Genomic DNA, 19682 nt, shown 5'->3' on the forward strand with positions numbered 1-19682 from the left:
AGACAGACAGACAGACAGACAGACAGACAGACAGACAGACAGACAGACAGACAGACAGACAGACAGACAGACACGCAGGCAGGCAGACAGACAGACAGACAGACAGACAGACAGACAGACAGACAGACAGACAGACAGACAGACAGACAGACACCCAGGCAGGCAGGCAGGCAGGCAGACAGACAGACAGACAGACAGACAGACAGACAGACAGACAGACAGACAGACAGACACCCAGGCAGGCAGGCAGGCAGACAGACAGACAGACAGACAGACAGACAGACAGACAGACAGACAGACAGACAGACAGACAGACAGACAGACAGACAGACAGACAGACAGACAGACAGACAGACAGACAGACAGGCAGACAGACAGACAGACACCCAGGCAGGCAGGCAGACAGACAGACAGACAGATCCATAATTCATCTCTAAATCTACAAATCACTCATATAGTACTACCACCAGTGCTTTTTTTTGTTGCTTTGTGACACTTTTGCCTAAAGTTACTTGCATGTGAATAGGCCTACAGTCCAATCAGCAGTACAATCTACAATCTGCACAGTATGACATCTAATTATTAACCTTTTACCCTACATACATTGCCTATATGAAATGAGCAGATCTACAAGATCACAACATTGTGAGCTAGCAGATCTGCTGTAACAAATAGGTCTATCTGACCAGCTTGACCAGACTGACTGACTATCTATAGCTCAATTATGTTTAGAAAGCCAGTTTCTGGCAGTGTCCTGCAGCAATAACCAATTTATGGGAAAATATATTCAATAGGTTCTCAAGACCAGTGATTCCCAAACTTTTTCATGCCAAGTACCCCCACATTGATCTTATCATTCATGCGGACCCCCATTTTTAAAATATATTGCAGGGACCCCCATAAGAGAAGATTTTTACAGTTGTAGCAGTGATTCTCAACCAGTTTAATTTCAAAGAAGCACCGCCAGTTTGACATGCAACAGGCTACGGAGCCCCATTTAATGGCATTTATATCTCTGAGACCACAATTTATATTGTAAAATCATTGTTAATTTAACTGACTAATAATACATGATATCGGAGTACCAAACGTTGCATTGTGGTGTTAAATTCCTGAAACGATTATGCTAAATAGAAGATAGACAAGGCAGAGCTAACAGGTTAGCTCTGTTTGGCTAACCAACGACATCTGTTCAAGAGCGTCTGACTGATACGTGATGCTGTTTTGAGCGTACGTGATACGTGATGACGTGGGTCTCATGCGCGAAGGACCCCACAGACATCCTGCAGCCACAGAGATCTTGTACCCACACCGGCATAGCTATAGTATTAGGACATACAGTAGGCCTATTATATCCTTTCTTAAAACCATTAAGAAATTAGAAACAATGCTCACTATTAAATACTGCTTAAAAAGGAAAGGTCTGTTATTCAAAGGCAAGGACCTTCTTCTGCAATGGTGTCGGATTAGAAGTTAGAACTTAAACCGAGATGTCTGTGTTGTTGGGAAGATGGTCTTAAGGAAGCCAGTAAAGGTATCTGGGTAGACTAGGTTGTAAGGCCAGATACCTTGGCTCGTATATGGGTTGAGGGGTGCTTGATCGTGATCTTCTGCTGAAGGTCAAAGGTCTTGAAGGTAGAGTCAAGTGAAGAAGTCTATGTCCCCTGTGTCAAAAAGAGTGTGTTGGTTGGAATCCTGGTGTCAGAGTGATGTGTGTCGTCTTCTCTATGTATGGAGATCCAGATGATGCTTGTCAGTATTAGTATAACACGCAGCAAAGGTCGTCGGGATCGGGAGTTGAACCCGCAACACGTTGTTAGGCTTAGCAGCCTACAGGTGCCTGGACCACTACAGTCATGGAACACCATTCTAACAAAATATATCCTCAGTTGTTGTTTTTGTGGTAAGCAGTAGGCTATAATAATACAACCAGTACGACGCCCTGAGGGCAAGAAGTGCACGCATCCGCCTGGGTGACGGCAGACTGCTGGGCGAGCACTGGCGCTTTGGCATGGGGGGGTCAGATCAACATATGGAATGAATTCTGTACTGGCCATATATGGAGCGTGGCTTGAGTGTACAGAGTTTGATTAGGTCAAATCAACATAATGGAATGTCAGAACAGGTCAGCTCCATACAGTATATGGAGATCAAAGGGTGGCAGCGTAGTGTCTTGAGTGTACAGGGTTTGATGAGGTCAGATCAACATAAGGAATGTCAGAGCAGGTCAGCTCCATATATGGAGATATAAGGGTGGCAGTGGGGGCAGTGTCTTGAGTGTACAGGGTTTGATGAGGGCCCAGGTAATGCCGGGCCTTAATTTTCGGGCCTGTTGAGAACTCTTGAATAGACAGAGTATCAGTCAAAAGGGAGATACCGGTATGCAGATTTAGGTGATAATCCAGTCTTCTACATGTATGGCTATCCAGGGTTAGATGAGGTCAGTGTCGTAATCTTCATATATGGAGACGGCCATATGGTGGCATGACGTGTCACGTGGCGTGACCATATATGGAGGCATGATGTCATGAGGCGTGACCATATAGAGGCGTGACCGACCGAACGACTGACAGGTTTTGCAAGTTTTCATAGTAATCTGCGACCTTCAGTCGCAATAATATTAAAATGTAGATATTGGGTTTTTTTGTGATGTCAATAATTCAATGATTGGGTGGGTGATCAGTAGGACACTCTGCCGGTCATCAAATTATTGGCTCAAGAATGTGACAAAAACTAAATCTCCATGAATTCAAGGCTTCATGCAGTGTGTAATTGGTTTTTTTTGGGTGAACTACTCCTTGTTTGTCTTGTTCATTTTAACACAGACTGGCTGGACCGGGTGGAAAATTGGGAACATTTACAATTTCTAAATCTTCCATCTACTGTAGGTGTTCGATTGGGTTGAGATATGGTGACTGTGAAGGCCATAGCATATGATTCACATAATTATCATACTTTATTATAAGTGTTTAATTCTGTAGGAAAAACGTGATCACTCAGAATAACTTGATTTGCAGTGACCCTTCCTTCCATCTAAGGGGACAATTGAACCGAAACCACGCCCTACAGCATAAAAGAACCACCAAACCCTGTCACTGTCGGGTGGGGTTAAGCATTCACGCCACGCTAGGCTCCACATGCACTCACTCGCTAGGATGACTCATCTGGCCATATAACGACCTATATTATTTTGCACCACTGATGTGCATTTGTCTTTGCTCTTCATTCTTTCCCTCTTAAGCTATAGGCCTATAATTAATTCAATTCAATTTCAAAGGGCTTTATTGGCATGAGAATATGTTTACATTGCCAAAGCAAATACAAAATACAATCCTATAATTAATGCACAGGTTTTCCAACCCTATTTAATGATGTTTTCCCCATAGATCAAAAGGAGAATGTCATTTTAGTCACTCATCCTATTGAAACTCTCCCTCGCCCCAATAATGAACCATCTTTCAGTCATTTAATATTTTCTCTTTATCCAAAATCGAGGTCAACTGGGCCGGTTCAGCATTTTTGAGGCGTTAGCCCCTCCTGTGCTCAACTTTGTGTGTGTATGTGTGTACCACGGAAATTACTTGATTGGCTGAGCACTGAATGTGATGTATAGTGGAGGAGCATAGGGAGAGATAATGGTGATTTTGCGCTAATTCGTCTAAAAGCGCCAAATTATGTACAAATAGCCCAGGGCATGCTTGAATGATTTAGTTACGGCGCCCGAACCAGCGACCTTCAGGGTCGCCACAGTGAACCAGCGACCTTCAGGGTCGCCACAGTGGCCAAATCCATATGGCCACCATTACCAATCGGTATAAGGCAAAAATGTCTACAATTTACAATTACAATTTAGGCATTTAGCAAACGCTCTTAATCCAGAGCGTTTTACATTAAGCAATAACAAAAACATGGCATACATATATAAAAAGTAGTTATCATGAATCATGTATAAACTAAGAACGTAACAGTAAATAAAAAGGGAGAGAGAGAGAGAGAGAGAGAGAGAGAGAGAGAGAGAGAGAGAGATAACATGGTGATAACTCAATTCAGTAGCGGAGAGGAGCAATTTAAAGTGTGATGATGTCATTGTAAATGACAGGTTTGGTAAAGTGACCATGCAGCCTCTGTGGTAGGAATATACAGTACAAGTACAGTTCAAGCCATCCTATCACACAGAGAGTCTGAGATGAGAGAGGAGAGCAACAATTTCTGAGAGGACTGCTGGGAAGCTCTAACATCACACCAAGGTACCTTGAACATCTACCAATTCAGACCTTTTAGCAATTCTTTAAGTAAAACTTCAGTACAATTGTTATAACACTCATTTTTAAGTTTAAGCGTTTAACAATTTGAATCAGAATAATATCAGAATGTGAATACATTTTATAGACAATTATAACCTGTTTGCACTTAATAATTAGGACATGTCCACAAGTTTAATGTGATTTCTCTAATAGATTCATACAAATACAACACAGTAAAGTAAGAAATGCTGATATTGAAACGCAATACACAAATATTCATATTCATCGGATGACAAGTGCACATTAAATTAAGTGTTGTAATGATGACAAAATTAATTGGATATCATTGGCTCCAAACGATTGTAGGATACAGGTCTGTCTGCTGCAACTTTAATACAGACTGCAGAGATATGAGAAGAGGCCAAGCAAGGGAAACTGTGGCTTCAGCGTTTTTCTAATGTAATTTCTACTCTGTCATTTGTTCTGACTGTCCATTCTTCACCAGAACTAGCCGTGATGGAGAAAGCTGTGCTGATGGTCTTTTGTTGCCTTATCAAATCTTTATCAGGCTCTCCTCTCTACCCATCTATTAGGTAAGTCATGACAAAGTATTTGACCAATTAAAACAAATAATAAGCAGGCTATATTCTGATTTGGAATTTAATGGAATGGGGGGGGGGGGGGGGGGTCCATTTGACGCTGAAATGCTGTGTCTTTTGTTAATTCATCTGCTCCTGAATATGCTGCGATGTTGACATGCAGAAATATTGGTGATACATAATACGTAGGTAATAGGAAAGATTATGTTTAAAACTTGGAGTGCATGCAATTGAGAGGTTCCCATCAGCCGGTCTCAGAAGAATATATGGATTAATTGAATGATGAATCAAGTGTATCTGATCTAAGACTAGAAGACAGGAACCCTTTTTGGGGTTCAATCTGGGAAGCCCTTTTGGGGTAGTTGTTGCTATGTACAGTAGGATATAGGGCAACATACATTTTGTCATTCTTGAGGCCTATGTCCAGCTTTGAGGGTTTGTGTAAACACAAACATTGTGCAAACAAATATTAAGACGAAGGTGAGGACGCGTATTGTGAAGAAGCAAAAAGCTGCTTCCCCACATTTAGTTGCCATTTTTTTTGGCAAAGCGAGCAGGCCAGCAGTGGAAGACCTTAGGGGGCGGTTTGGGACATTTTTAGGCAGACAGTCATGTAGGTAGGAAGGTGCGAGTCCATTGAGAGCTTTATAGACAAGTAAAATAATTTTAAAATCAATCCTAAAAACAACCGGAAGCCAGTGCAGTGATGCCAAAACTGGACTAATATGTTCTCTCATCTTAGTTCTAGTTAAAACTCTGGCTGCTGCATTTTGGACAAGTTGTAATCTGTCAGTTGTTTTCTTAGGCAGTCCTGAAAAAAGTGCATTGCAGTAGTCAAGCCGAGAAAAAACAAAGGCGTGGATTAGCGTTTTTGCATCGTCCAAGGACAAATAGGCTCTGATTCGTGCAATATTTCAAAGGTGAAAAAAGGCAATCTTGGTAACATGATTAATGTGTGAATTAAAATTCAATTCAGAATCAATAATAACCCCCAGGTTCTTTACTGTACTGTTACTTTCTACAGTCAGGTTACCAAGTCTGCTTATTATTGATTCTTTCTGCTCACTAGAACCGATTATGAGAACTTCTGTCTTATCCTCATTTAGCTTGAGAAAGTATGATGATAAGAGCGCCCCTCACTTCACACGGGTGTGATTTTTGAATCACACCCGGTTTTCCAGGAAACATTTTTAGAATTGGCCTCAGGTCTAAATGTTTTAAGATTTCACACCATCACCTACAAAAGGGGTTCTCAACCCAGTGGGTCGCAACATCTCTGGGGTCGCCAAATGATTGCGAGACATGGCCAAATAATTTCCGGGGGTCCCCAGCCCAAAACGTTGAGAACCCCCTGACCTACAAGATGAAATACACTTTAGGTTTCTTGTTGAACCATTTATTAAATGTCAAAGATTAAACATAACACCTCTCTTGTCCTATTGCCTTATTATGGGAAGTGTAAACTTAATTTTCTGTCAAATGTAATTAATATGTTCCCTCTGCTTCATCAAATGCTTAGTGGTGTGGCTGATGAGGGAGCTGAGAGAAATAATTCATAGGTCACAGGCTACTGTGCCCTCTGCTCTTGTTATGCTAAAAGGGTTCAAGATGATTCACCACGTTACATTGACACTGAACATTAAATACACAGTTCCGATGGCAAAGCAGCTGAACATGTAATTGCATACCAGGGACAAAAAGAAAAATGTGAGCACATTTTGCATTTAAAATGAGGTTCTCACACCTCAAATATAATTTATTGAAATTTATTGACAGCACAGGATGAAATCCTCTACGCCAGATTCACAACAAACATAAATACATACCGGTATTAAAATTCACAAGTACATACACACATACATAAATACATTCTTTTTGTTTTTACACTTTAAAACAAACCAAGTTCATGTGGACCCACCCTATTTGGTTTTTTTCTTATATCTTATACATAATACACTTTCAAGTCCTGTATTTACCAGTCTATGACCTTACAAGCCAGCCCTATAGTTATACAAAAAACCTTTTGTTGACCATTTGTTGAAATTTGTCAAGTCTATTCTTAAAAGTATTGACTGAAGGAGCCTGGACCACTTCCTCCGGAAGTTTATTCCATGGTCTGACAGCTCTAAGTGTAAAGAAATTCTTTCTCTTTTCTGAATGACAATTTAGTGGTAAGAGTTTAAGAGAATTCCCTCTCAACTCATACCTGCTGTCCCAAAAATGGACAACAGGCTCGGCTGTAAAGTCATATATCTGGTGAACAAGTTTACAGACCTCGATCATATCTCCTCTGTGCCTCCTGTACACTAACGTTGGTAACTGTAAGTGTCTTAACCTTTCTTTATATGACCTTTCTTTCAACCCTGGTATTAGTTTAGTAGTTCTTTTAATGTGCTAAAACCAACAAACATTCACATAGCCTACACGTATATAGTCCCTATTTATTTTTAAGCTTATTGAAATAAATATCCAATTTTGGTCAAGCACATTAATGTAGAACTCTGTCTAGAAAGAAAGAAAGAAAGTTCTGTGTTTACTGTGGTAACACTCAGGTTTGGCCAGAGAGACACTTCCATCCTGATGACGTCCTCCATAGAGAATCCAATACAGCTTCTGAAGGAGCACATGACACCTTCAAGACAGCAAGCAGAACTACGGTCAGCATCACAGTACAGTCTGAGGGTCTGTTTCACAATATAAGTGGGGTTGGATATGAGTGGACATAAGTCAACAGCAGCAACACTTGTAGTAACAAAGTAATTATCCAGTGTTGATATTCAGGTGTTCTAACAGTGTTCAAAGAATGGTTTGCAATAAAAAATAACCAACATAAAGTGGTCTTGATCCCTTCCGCTTTTAGGATAGGACGTCATGCCGATGCCATCTTCACCAACAGGTACAGAAAAGTGCTGGGGCAAATCTCTGCTAGGAAGTTCCTTCAGACAATTATGGAGAAACGGCTAGAGTAAGTCATAACATTTTGCTGCACAAAAGTATATTTTGCCGTTAATGTTTAAGGGGGGAAACATTTTATGCATCATTAAGGATACCTAAACGAATACTTGGTATTTTTTTTACCAACTTTGGTATTTTACAGAGATGAGAGCTATGTGAAGCGGCAGTCAGACATCTATGAAGGAACATATAAAGAAGAAATCCAGAGAAAGCAGAGATATAGCAGAGGGAGGGACATCACTAGGTAATTAAAACACATTATAAATGTCAAAACCCACTTGTTGCACACAATATCAAATTGCCTTTATCATCTACTGACCATAAAATGTCCTAATGAAGAATTCTTTGCTGCTGAGGGCATGGACAGTAGAGGCAGCGGTGTGCCACGGCATTTTTCACAAATACAAGTGGTTTGAAAAAAATATATGTTCCAGCATTTTGACCAAAAGGAAAAAAGCCTTTGGCTAAAGCAATGACTAATCATTGATTACAATGCCAGACAATATGGGGAAAAAAACCTTTATTTCTTTTCATTAGAAAAACACCTGCTTTCCTGTAATTGCCATCATTTTATTACTCAATTATTTTCTTTTTCAGTGGAATATCCAACTCTTGATATCACAAGAGAATAAACACCTATGCTCTACATGTAATGACATGAACAGGCAAACAATCAACCGGGCACATGTACCTCTCTCATCTAATGATGAATGTGTCAGGGATGTTATGGCTGGTCGTCGTCAACATTTATCATTACAGCTTTGTCAATTAGTCATGGGCATTCATAATTTCAGCTGAACAACAAATTCACAATGCAAAACTAATTTGTGTCACTTCAGGTGACGTGGGTGTTCAACAAACAGGAAACAGCAATGTACAAAACAAACGAGAGAAAAAAGAAGAAATAAACCACAAATAATAGCTCGCTTAGACAATATTGGCATGTTGGACATGGACAACAAGAACAAAACCAGAATCACAGGAAAATGAAGTGCAATGATAGCTTTACAGCCTTTCTCAGTAGAGTATCCTGTCTGTGAACATCTGTCTAGTCTCTCAAGACATCATGATATCTTGTTGCCTTTTATGTGGGGGAAATAAAAGACAAAACTGCATTTTTAAATTGTCAATTGGACTCATGAAATATGTTCTCTTTTTCCAACAGTCTGATTCGATGCGTCCTTGAATGACTCCTTGGAAACTAAAATATGACCTTCAATCATTGTCTTCAAATTTCTTGCCCTCACTTGCCTGCAATTCTGCAAGAGAAAAAGGAGATCAAAGTGTTATTTATTTGAGAAATGTGAGATTAATAAAACCTTAACACATTACATCATGGTTACGGTTTACCACCCGATTACTGCCAAGTCACACAAGGGCAGAGTCATGCATTTCTCTGTACAGCATACAGTGTACAATCACAATAAACAGTGTAACCGGCAAAAATCGAGCGGTTCTCATGAGAATTGACTCTTGGGTAATGAACATATACTGTACAACACAAAGCATCACCAACCATGTCCACATCCATGAGTGTTAAGGACTAGAATGGAGGGATTAAGAAGGTGCTGGCATGGACATGACGGGTACGGTTGTGGTGTGATGAGTGAGAGGCAAGCTAGGAGAGGCATCAAATACAATACGTATGAACACTCAGAACTACGGTGAGTGAGCACCACACAGCCATGCATTATGCCGGCCATATGGAGATGCACTAGGAGGATGCAATCCATAAGGATGCCCTTACTTCAGCCTGGAAGACCAGCTTTGTTAAGAAATGAAGCCTCTATCGCAGGCTCCTATACTTTGCCAACCTACTACTTTGCTCTGCAGCAATCCTGAAAGAGGAGTAAAGAGAGATTTATAGGAAAGTGTGGAAAGAGGGGTTAAAAGACATAGGCACCAATTGTAAGGAGATTGGGGCTAGATGGACATTTGAGAAGTGAAGAGCAGATAGACCTCAACATTTCTGATAATTACATTAATAGCATTTTCCTCCTGTTAAACATGGTTAAATTGACTATTATGACCTAGATAAAGGATGGAATACTGACATCACAAGCAATATTACATATTACATATGTCACAGGGAATTTCATGGGGACCTGACATTAAGGCTGTGAGTTTTACTCTTATTTTTTTTTTTAACAGCTGAAAATGCAAGGTGCCCTGTTCATCTACGATTTTTCAGTGATGACAGCATTCTACCCAAAGTTTAACATTTATCAACAATCGGCGACCAGATAAAAATAATAGCAGGGCTCAGTGCAAAACCGTACCATGTCACATTGCTGCCATTTCTATAGTGTAAAATGCACAGCTCAATGGTTGATTCAAAACATACATTGTGCTCAGGGAAAAACACCTTGAGATGGACACAACCCATTCACTTTAATTTATACATTGCCCACCACCAGAAGTGAGGCACATTTTTCAGTGTCATTTTTGTCAAACTAAAGGTGCAGCTTTGCACTCCTATTAGACGATTCTTAGTTGTGACGTTGCTAAAGAATCCATAGCAACTTTATCCTAGACAAAAAGCACAAGAGGAAATTGGTTACTCCAGAGGAAAGGAGAGCAATTAGAGAATAAAGTAGTCAGCCATTGTGTCACTTTAGCCTTTTGAGGGCTCTACATTTTCATGGCTTAGATAAAACCACCCACTCAGGTAATCACTGACGCATATAGCTGGCACGCTGATCCTCTCTTGGTTCCCAGTAGGCAAGTTTTACAAATGATAGCTCCACTCTTGAAAACAGCCTAGCGTGGCCAAAGGCCTCTGGGGGGGACGACACAACACACTACTGAGGCCAGTGGGCCACACTGTGCAAGTAGACCCTTTAGTACTATCAGAACTACCAAGAGGCCTCAAGGTACCAGAGGCATCCCTCATCTGAAAGAGTCCAGATTTTATTCCTGTGGTAAAGGGCCCTCTAGAAAATAACTTTTAAACCCATGTTGCCTAGGTGTCATCAGGAGCCATACCTCTTGACTGCTTTTTGGGCCAGCATGCGGTTCCCGGCGAGGAAGGTTAGAGTGCCAATGATAGCCAGGTACTTGAGGGTCTGGAACATGTTGAGGTGTGTCCAATAAACATACATCAGGCCCAGCATAGCTGAGACAAGAAAGATGAAAATGTTTAATATACAATCAAATGCTGATGCAGAATATTATAACAATGTGTATATTTTTAACTGCATATTTTCTTCATTGTAATCTTCATTCTAATAAGAATTTGTTTATGTATCATTAAGAAAAAAACAACAACATGATACTAATATTAACAGCAAAATACAGTAGTGGCATGCACAGGCCTAACATATATATTTTTTAAATACTAATTTTGTACCTTAATAACAGTAAGACTGATACAAGTGTAATTTCCCCAGTGATATGCATACAACAAAGCTTAACACTAACCGGCATGTCCTATATGGAACAGAACAGAGCTGGGAGTGGCGGTGAAGTTGGAAACGTTGGCCCCGAGTTTAAACCACTAGAGACGAGAGGGGAAATAAGAGAATGTTATTTGCAAGGCACAGGGTCCACAAACAAAAGAACAGAAAATGGTCTTCTGCACACCACAGTGATTAGTCGGTTGTAACAGCCAATACTCATTACCAGTGCTATAAACATACAGCATTGTTAGAAAAAAAAGCTGCATTCATCAAAAAGGTCTCATTCATTGGATATCAAGGTTTCATTCTGAAAGGCCTTTCTAGGAAAATGAACACAGCTTGCCCACAGCAGAATCAAACCACCTTTTCTAAATAACCATTTCAAATATAAACTCAATTCTATAGCACATTCAACCCAAAAAAAGCTAACGTTAAAAAGGAAACCTTGAGCCAATGAATCAGTTAACATCCATAGATCGTTATGACCAACTTAGCTACATTATTCTCCCTTTTTTAACATTCCATGTTTTGAGGTCTCTCCGTTTCTCCAGCTCTTTAGTAAATATATTTTCAGGCTTGGATACGATCAGGAGAGAGAACTCATCTGAGCTGATCGAATGCAAACTGATAAATGGGTTCTCTGTGCAGTTTGGATGAAATTGGTGACCCACCTGAAAATATATGTTCTGTTAAATAAACAGCTGGAGAGACCCCTGTCTGTCCAGCAGAAAAAATATTTTAAATTGAACATGGAAATTGAACAAACACAAAAAAAAAGCATTGTATTAATATCAGAATATGGAGCTTCAACATTTTAAGGGGGAAAAAAATAAATAAACTCTTTTAAACAAAAAATAAAATAATCATAAAAGTGAAAAACAACTTAAACATGAATTTAAACAATTTGCAGTTATAGTTTTTTTATATAGTTTTTTAAGGCGGACACTATGGGCTCATGCTTCATGTGTGCAAAACTTGTCTGGCCTGCATCATGTTGCATTATGCCCAGCCTATGACCTATGACCTAAACTAAGTTAGCCACCCCTGGTGTTTATAGTAACCTTATCTATTCACGGCCTTACAGGGCCATACCATCCATCAATGCGTCGGCCATACATCGTCCATTAAAATGAACAGGGACCATTTATCCAATCATGGATTTCATTTGGGGCTTTTCTTTTTCTAAATATATTTTTATCCCACGATTTTGTAACCCATTTTTCACCGCTGTGTCAATCATCTAATGTGATCCTGGGCTCTACACACCCTCCGCCAACCTGGGGAGAGCAACGGACTTGGATGTAGCGCGTGGAGATCTTAACAAACTGATCTAACCGAGCACATTTTGGACAAACATAATTGCTCAGTTATTAAGTCACATTTTATTTCCACACCCGATATCAATCTTTTGTCCAAGGGCTCTTTGTGACCAGACTTTTAAAATTCATTAACATGTAATGATGACATTTGACTAAAAAATTATAATTAAATTAATGTACAGACAGACTTAAGTAATTGGGGCAGATGTGACCTAGACCTCTTTGTAGGAGTGAGTTTGCTCAACTTCAGTGGATCCATTTTTAGTAGCTCTGATCCCAAAAACATTAACATAAAAATGCTAAATGTATTCACCAGAACAAGTAGGAGTAGAAGCGGAGAGAGGATGAGAGCAGTGAAGGCGTTGGAAACCACTGTGGGAGGCTTCTTCTCCGGCTCCCTGAACAGATGCTGAAGACACAGTAGGAAATTATCAGCATCCATTCTATCCAATTCAAAACAGTAGTTTACATTTAACCGGGGAGTTGTAGTCGTTACCTGGATATCTGGTTTGGGGATGTAAAGGGTCTTCGGCTGCATGATGGCGGGGGCCTCCTCCTCTAGGAACTTCAGAACAACATCCGCCTTTCAAGGGTAAAAAACAACTCTGTCTTTGATATGACTGTCCAACTGGTCGATGACAAGTTCAAATTAACCTATGGCCCACCCAGCCCACAGCCTCCAGGTCTTGACACTCACCACATTCCACAAAATTGGATTCTCCAGGGTAGCATCCCCAACAATGAGGTGAAGAGAGTAGGTGCCAGACATCGAATCAAACTCGGACTTCCTCTCAGCTGTATCCAGCTCAAACTTGTAAAGGTTCTTACTGTCTGGCTCAGCCACAAACACGACCTCTTGCCCAGTTTTCTGATTATGCAACTTCACAAATGTCTGTGAAAATAAGAAATCAAGATATTTTGATACGGACAAATTACAAACTGTGCCATTTGAATAAACATTTAATTACAAAGGCTGTTAGCGTTTATTTCCAACTCTTACAAACCTGGTGAGGCGTTAGCTCTACTCCTGTGTTAACGTCAACCAACTGGAAGGACATGGCAAAGTTCTGGTGGCCGTCTGCTGTTAAGGAGCTCTTAGCTTTATGAGGATACTCCACCCTGGGTAAATAAAGAAGAGAACTTGTAGTACTCCACCAATATTGTTCAACACAAAGTCATTATTAAAGAAGGCTTTGTTCATCAACTGTCCTTTCTGACCTGGTGGTCTTTGTGCCGATACTCTGGTCCTTATCCACGATAGACAGGTCCATATTTGTAATGGCCACCTCGGTGGACACCTTTACTTTCAGCTACAGGTGAAGTTGAACAGAGGAACATAAGGTAAAAATCACACCCGTGAAACATCATCATGCATCATCTCATACTGGCTAATCAGAATGCCTGTTGCAACAAATTTAAGTCATATTTGGCAGACATTTGACAATTTCTCCATTCATTGTCAATGACAATATGCAAATCCAGTGAAACAGACAAATTGTCCACTGTTGACAGGACACATATTTGTGATCCCACCAACAGACACCAAAGCACAGAATCATTTGCATCATGTGTCTGCAAATGAAATCCAGTGCAATAAATATTTGCCAAATGCAAATAATGCGTAAACCTTTTCAAACTAAAAACGAGCCTACCTCAACATTATTGGCAACCAATCGGGTGTCCCCAGTTACTGCGACAGTGAACTGGTAGTATCCACTGGCTGGTTGGCTCGACATGAAGTTCAGTTCAAAGACACCACTAGAAAGCAAGAGGGAATCATATAATGAATGCATGAATACATCCATAAACCACAAGAGTCTCAATTTATTGAGAACAATAGTGCCACTTCCATAAAATGAGCCAACATCAAGGCAGTTTATTAAAGTAAAAAAGAATCACACCCGTTTGAAGTGAGGGGCGCTAATATATTAATGTCTAACAAATATTTTTTGAATAAGACCATGGTCCAGTCGTGGGCCCCACGGGGTGGGGCTGCCCCCCTCGCCCCCCACCCCTAGAAACCACTATGCCCGTTTAGTACAGTCAAACCAAGCTATACAAACCGGGTCCCATCCCAACCAACACTGGGGTGGAGTATGAAAATCCAATTCACACTGAATGTGTGAATGTGTCACTGCTAGTGAGCCAGTCAGCACAACATTGAAATTACATGCCGGCCCATAATACACACATTCAGAGTGTTAATTGCGTTTCTCGGCATTGATCGAATACAACAGAGAATTCAACTCGTGGTTGCAGTGATTTATTTTCTTCTCTTTATTTTTTTAATTTATTTTTGCCTTTATTTTATATGTTATATGGAGGGACAGACAGTAGGCTGACAGGAAAAGGGGAGAGAGATGGGGGAGCCCGGGGTCACTCCCGCTGAGCCACGGGCCACGGCCCAAGCCTTTTCTCTTTATTCTATCATTTCTGATGATAATGTCTAACTCGTGTTGATTACGTGATGTAAAACAAAACGGTGCCAACTCTAACATTAAACGCCATTAACAATAAAGACAATATGACGTAATGATGCACATTATGACGTAAATGTTCCCTTCATTGTCAATGGTGTTTACAAAACAAACATTGAACTAAAGACAAACATTAAACCTGTATATAGGAGGGGCTAGCGCCCCTCAAAAAAGGAAACAATGCAAAAAAATTCTCTAGTCATACTTACTCTCTGAGGGTGAAAGGTGCTTGGCCGAGTATGACACTCTTGGAGGCCACAGCATAAGCAGATTCAACCAGCACATTGGCTGAGGTCAGGGGTTGAGAAAGGACATCGGTAACAAGGAGCTGCGAATCAGACAAACACCAGCATTATGAGGTGATTAACACTGCAGATAGCACAAGGCTATTTTTGTTCGTGTTGTTTGTTTATAGTGTTGTACTACAGTATTTGTATTGGATTTTGAGATTATTTTTTTGCTGTACAGTGCTGGAAAATGCTGAGAACTTCTGAGCAGTGATAGGGACAAAGAGCTGTTCACTGGCTCTTGATGACCAACTACCAGTTTAAGAATGCAATAAATTTGGTTACACTGCTTGAAAGGATGAAACTCAACCAAAAATTACTTATATTATTGAGCTACACTGGTTATCAATTTGACCTATGTACGACTGTTGATTCCCAAAAGATCTGTTGTTAATGTGCGGTGTGTATTGCAGCATCTGTAATAGTCAGGCTTCTGCGTGGGTCGGAACGCGTTGGGAAGGAAGAAGGGGGTAGGGGGTAAGAGCTCTCTGGTTGGCTGTTCAGCTCGAGAGAACTAGTTCAGAAAGTGAGTGTGTGGTGAGAGGGTATTAAGAGACTTTCAGCCACTTCACAGACAATTATTTCATGGAAGCCACTCATTTCTGACAAAAGAACGTCACGATTGATGACGGACATGATTTAGTTGGTTGATATAGCTCCTGTAGCAAGGTTTGTGCGAGAGAGCTCACTCAACAAAACACAAATGCACTCACTTCTGGCAAAGGAACTTCATTGTTAATGTCAACGTTGTATATGAACAACTCACTTGTACCCTGCCTACTGCAGGAGTGTTTAGCAACTCAAACAGCTGCATTCAATACAGAGTCACATTTTTGAGAGGGATAGGCTATAATGCTATTCATTGATGATAAATTATTGTCACGTCTGTGCAGGAGCAACTTTCAACACCTTTTAACACGGACGTCTCTGTGCACTGCAGGAACAACTTTCAACACCTTTTAAACACCGGCGTCACTCAGTCTAATCTCCTTTTGACATTTATCAAGCGTGTTGGAACTAAAAGAAGAAAAACGATTTAACTGAGGTGTCGTTTAATGCAAGCTTTCGGTCAGAGAACTTCTTCAAAGATATACAAAGCTATAGATATTACTTCATGGTTCTTGTATTTTAAGATCCCTCTAGATTTACCTGCAAGGTTGGTTGACTGTGTGAAACTGTGGCTGGGCCCTGAGCAGTGACAATAACTGGTACATGGAAGCGGTTGTTAGAGAGGGCAGCAGCAGCACTTGCCACACTGAAAGCCTCAGCCAGTGAGTCCCAGGACTTCTTGCTAAAGATGGAGTTCACCAGCTGAATGACCTGGTCCTGTGGGGAAAACATATCTACCGTCATCACCACAACTGAGCCTGGATTGTACTCTTAGAGAACCATAATAACGATGTAATGTCGATGTTTATTCACAGCTTCCAGATAATATTGTACGTAAACATAGACCTAATTTTATTCAAATTATTCCAAATGTTCAATAGTGATTCCTCAATGTCATGGTTGAGCATGGAGAAATTCGAACTCATAGAGTATCTTCCATCTGAATTCTGTATAATGGAATGAAATACTTCACATACTCCAAATCCGTTTGGGCAACATGGTTCCCTGTCCCCTAAAACTCCTTTATGGGGAAATAGATCTATTCCTATTCTATACCAGAAATTAGAATAGACACTTTGTATCTTGGCCTAAACAGGGTATTACAGTTTCAACTCAGGTCCGTTTGACTAAAGCCCTGTTTTCAATATTAGAGGGTTAAAGTGGTTAATGATTATACCTCCTTTAGGGGGGGCTCCATATCCACATGGTCAGACAGAGAATATGCAGCAGTCACAAACAGGGCAGTTGCCTCAAGTCCCTCTTCAAACTGGAGGTAGACGCCACCCAGATCATCCAAACGAGCTGTCAGGTCCTGAGTTGGGGTGGGGGTGTCAGTCAAATATTCAATTCAGTCAACACAATAAAATAATATTAATAATAGAAAAAAAAGGTAAAAAGCTCAGCTAAAGTATACAGCCATCACTAACATTCAGTAATTGGGACAGCTCTGATTTAGACTAAGAGCATCTCATGCACATCACACACAACTAAGAGTGCTTTGGTCAGAACCACAACACCAGCTGGGACAGATGGTAGCTCACCTCAATCTCCTCCAGTATTCCGCCGAGCTCTGCCTGCTGTGAGAGGCGGGCTGCTGTCTGCAGGGCTATGGTTATGCTGTCCAGAGAGACCATAACATAATAATACATTATCAAAACAAATAACTTTGCCAACACTGTCCATTGTGTCCAATCTCAGTGCAGGTGGGATTGGACGAAGTTAACTGACCTGTACTATTACCATGTACGCTCTAGCCAGTGTGTACGAACTACAAAGTACTCACGCCATGACATTGTCCTCCTTGTTGATGCGAGCTGCCAGGGCACCAACTGCTTCCTGAGATGCCAGCGGAAGCCCCAATGAGCTGAGTGCACTCACAGCCCGATGGATCTGAGTCACGGTCGAGTCCTCGCTAACTGCCGCCAGGAGAATGTCACGGGTTTCATTGGACACGGGTATCTTTGGAAGTAAACAGCACGATGCATGCATGTTCATAATAGGTTGCCAGCCACAATGAGAATCACAGCTCTAAACATCGGTTTAGACAGTATAGCCATCAAACGGCACAGGATTATTTGTTTTTTACAGAATCAAATAAAACTAGCAGAAAAAAGTATTTTTATTTCTTTACCTCACATCCTGATAGGGCTTGACTGGCCTCAGCAGCGAAGAAGACAGAATCAAGACTCATGGGGTCAAGTTGGGACTTAAGGAACTGGCATGCCTCCTGCAGAGACAAAAACACACAAGTCATAGCATGACACAGTGATACCAATGACAACTATTATTCATGTAAGATGAGGTACAGATTACTATGCATACATAATGCAAAGCTTGAACTCAAAATGAGAATATCTACATTCTACAATCCTCTTACACTTTGATCAGGAACAGATATCCCAAGCTTGCTCAGTCCAACAATAGAGTAGTAAGCGGACTCTAGGTCTGTGAAAGGTTGACTCAATAGGTTCTGCAGTCTCCCCACATCCGACAGTGACAGGTAATGGGATGGTGTGAGAGCCTGGGCTCCAACAGCCAGGCTGACAAGAAACAACACTAGAAATCCTGAGGACAGACATACCATCATTTAAAAAGTTGTGCATTTATCATCATAAACATGTATTAAAACGGTTGCACACAACCTGCATTTTCTTTTGGTTAAACACCAACCGGATTCATGAATCTATTCATTCATTGAATTAGCACAGCAGGCTTTAGCCAACTAGCTACTATAAATTAGAGCGCGGCACATCCTATGTAGTCTTTCCATTATTACTTAAAATGGCCTTTCGATCATATTACATATTGTAACAAATAACTACACAAATCTGACATTACAATCATAGTTTGTAAAGAAATGTACTTACTAGAATGAGCCATGTCTTGCAGGTCTTAATGCAGCGTCACCAAAAACCGACACTACTTCCTCTATTTTAGAAAGCGTGCTGTCAAAAGGCACCAAATATCCGGTTGGTCGTTTCTTGTTTTCAAAATAAATGTATCGGTTAATACATTTTTCCACATAAAACATATAGGCCTAATACACGATTACCTTGTCTTTAGTCAGTGAGTATCTCCCCCCCCCCGGTCCTTTCATTAATTAATAAAAGAACAGTTATTTAGTTATATGCCTATTTTATTTAGGTATACGACCACGCTTTTAGTTTTAAACAGTTTATCTTGAACCAAAAATCATCTCTCTCACATGTATGCCAGGCCAGCGTTTGCTCTGGTTCATAGCTCTGAGCTATGCCTGCGTGCCAGGAATGCCAGATCACCCTCCTTTGTGACAATGTTGGCACCGGTGCCAAACTTAGAGTATATAGGTGACAAAACTGCACTTCATAAACGACTGGTCACTGGATTGGACTAGTCTATTTCAAAGATTTTATTTTGAAAATGAGTGAACCAGAAAATAAATCCTCTCCCTTCTTGATAAACTCCATAGGTTTTGTTTTGACAGTCTGTCTCTTTGTATTTTTATATTGGGGAAATTGTATCACAAACCGGCACAAAGACATGCAGATTAATAGACCCAAATAAAACGGTTCGGGAATTACAGCAAACGACGACACTGTTCCAATCAGGATATCGAACATTTTTGCAATCGGCGCAACAATGTAATAATATATATATATAAATTGTTTGAAAATAGAGGTATTATATTTGTCCACAAATAACATGAGTTATTTTCGCCTAAACTTCCCCGTTATAACAGTTCTTATGCATTGCACACAGCTGAGCTGAGCCAACAAAATCGTGCATACGCGTTACATACTACAGCGCTCAACGCG

At 40.6% G+C, this 19682-nt stretch overlaps 2 protein-coding genes across 3 annotated transcripts; one reads left to right on the plus strand and one right to left on the minus strand.

The window, feature by feature from the left end:
* Window positions 1-4760: 4760 nt before the first annotated feature.
* ghrh (growth hormone releasing hormone) lies at window positions 4761-8180 on the plus strand (the record flags this gene model as incomplete). The annotated part of the gene is made up of 4 exons (XM_080775766.1): window positions 4761-4837; window positions 7396-7500; window positions 7704-7808; window positions 7941-8180. 4 exons carry the CDS (start codon window positions 4761-4763, stop codon window positions 8044-8046), a joined length of 393 nt encoding a protein of 130 aa, XP_080631892.1. The 3' UTR covers window positions 8047-8180.
* A 123-nt stretch (window positions 8181-8303) lies between these two features.
* rpn2 (ribophorin II) lies at window positions 8304-18838 on the minus strand. 2 transcript variants are annotated; one of them, XM_080775746.1, is made up of 18 exons: window positions 18756-18838; window positions 18266-18453; window positions 18020-18115; window positions 17672-17847; window positions 17430-17505; window positions 17066-17200; window positions 16429-16605; window positions 15202-15320; window positions 14168-14273; window positions 13734-13825; window positions 13520-13634; window positions 13213-13407; window positions 13012-13098; window positions 12829-12924; window positions 11219-11294; window positions 10784-10913; window positions 9546-9636; window positions 8304-9057 (listed from the first exon to the last, which is right to left on the minus strand). In XM_080775746.1, exons 1-17 carry the CDS (start codon window positions 18766-18768, stop codon window positions 9585-9587), a joined length of 1929 nt encoding a protein of 642 aa, XP_080631872.1. In that variant the 5' UTR covers window positions 18769-18838; the 3' UTR covers window positions 8304-9057; window positions 9546-9584. The 2 variants fall into 2 exon arrangements, with proteins under 2 accessions (XP_080631872.1, XP_080631873.1); XM_080775747.1 differs by lacking the exon at window positions 9546-9636.
* Window positions 18839-19682: the final 844 nt, after the last annotated feature.

The sequence above is a fragment of the Protomyctophum bolini genome (assembly GCF_963924005.1).
Source record: "Protomyctophum bolini genome assembly, chromosome: 2".
NCBI classification, from domain to species: domain Eukaryota; kingdom Metazoa; phylum Chordata; class Actinopteri; order Myctophiformes; family Myctophidae; genus Protomyctophum; species Protomyctophum bolini.

Coding starts and splice junctions, on each gene's coding strand:
- rpn2 (XM_080775746.1), bottom strand. Junction 17,506..17,671: donor AAGGAGGACAATGTCATGGC/GTGAGTACTTTG, acceptor CTCTCTGGACAG/CATAACCATAGCCCTGCAGA. Junction 17,201..17,429: donor GAATACTGGAGGAGATTGAG/GTGAGCTACCAT, acceptor ACCCCAACTCAG/GACCTGACAGCTCGTTTGGA.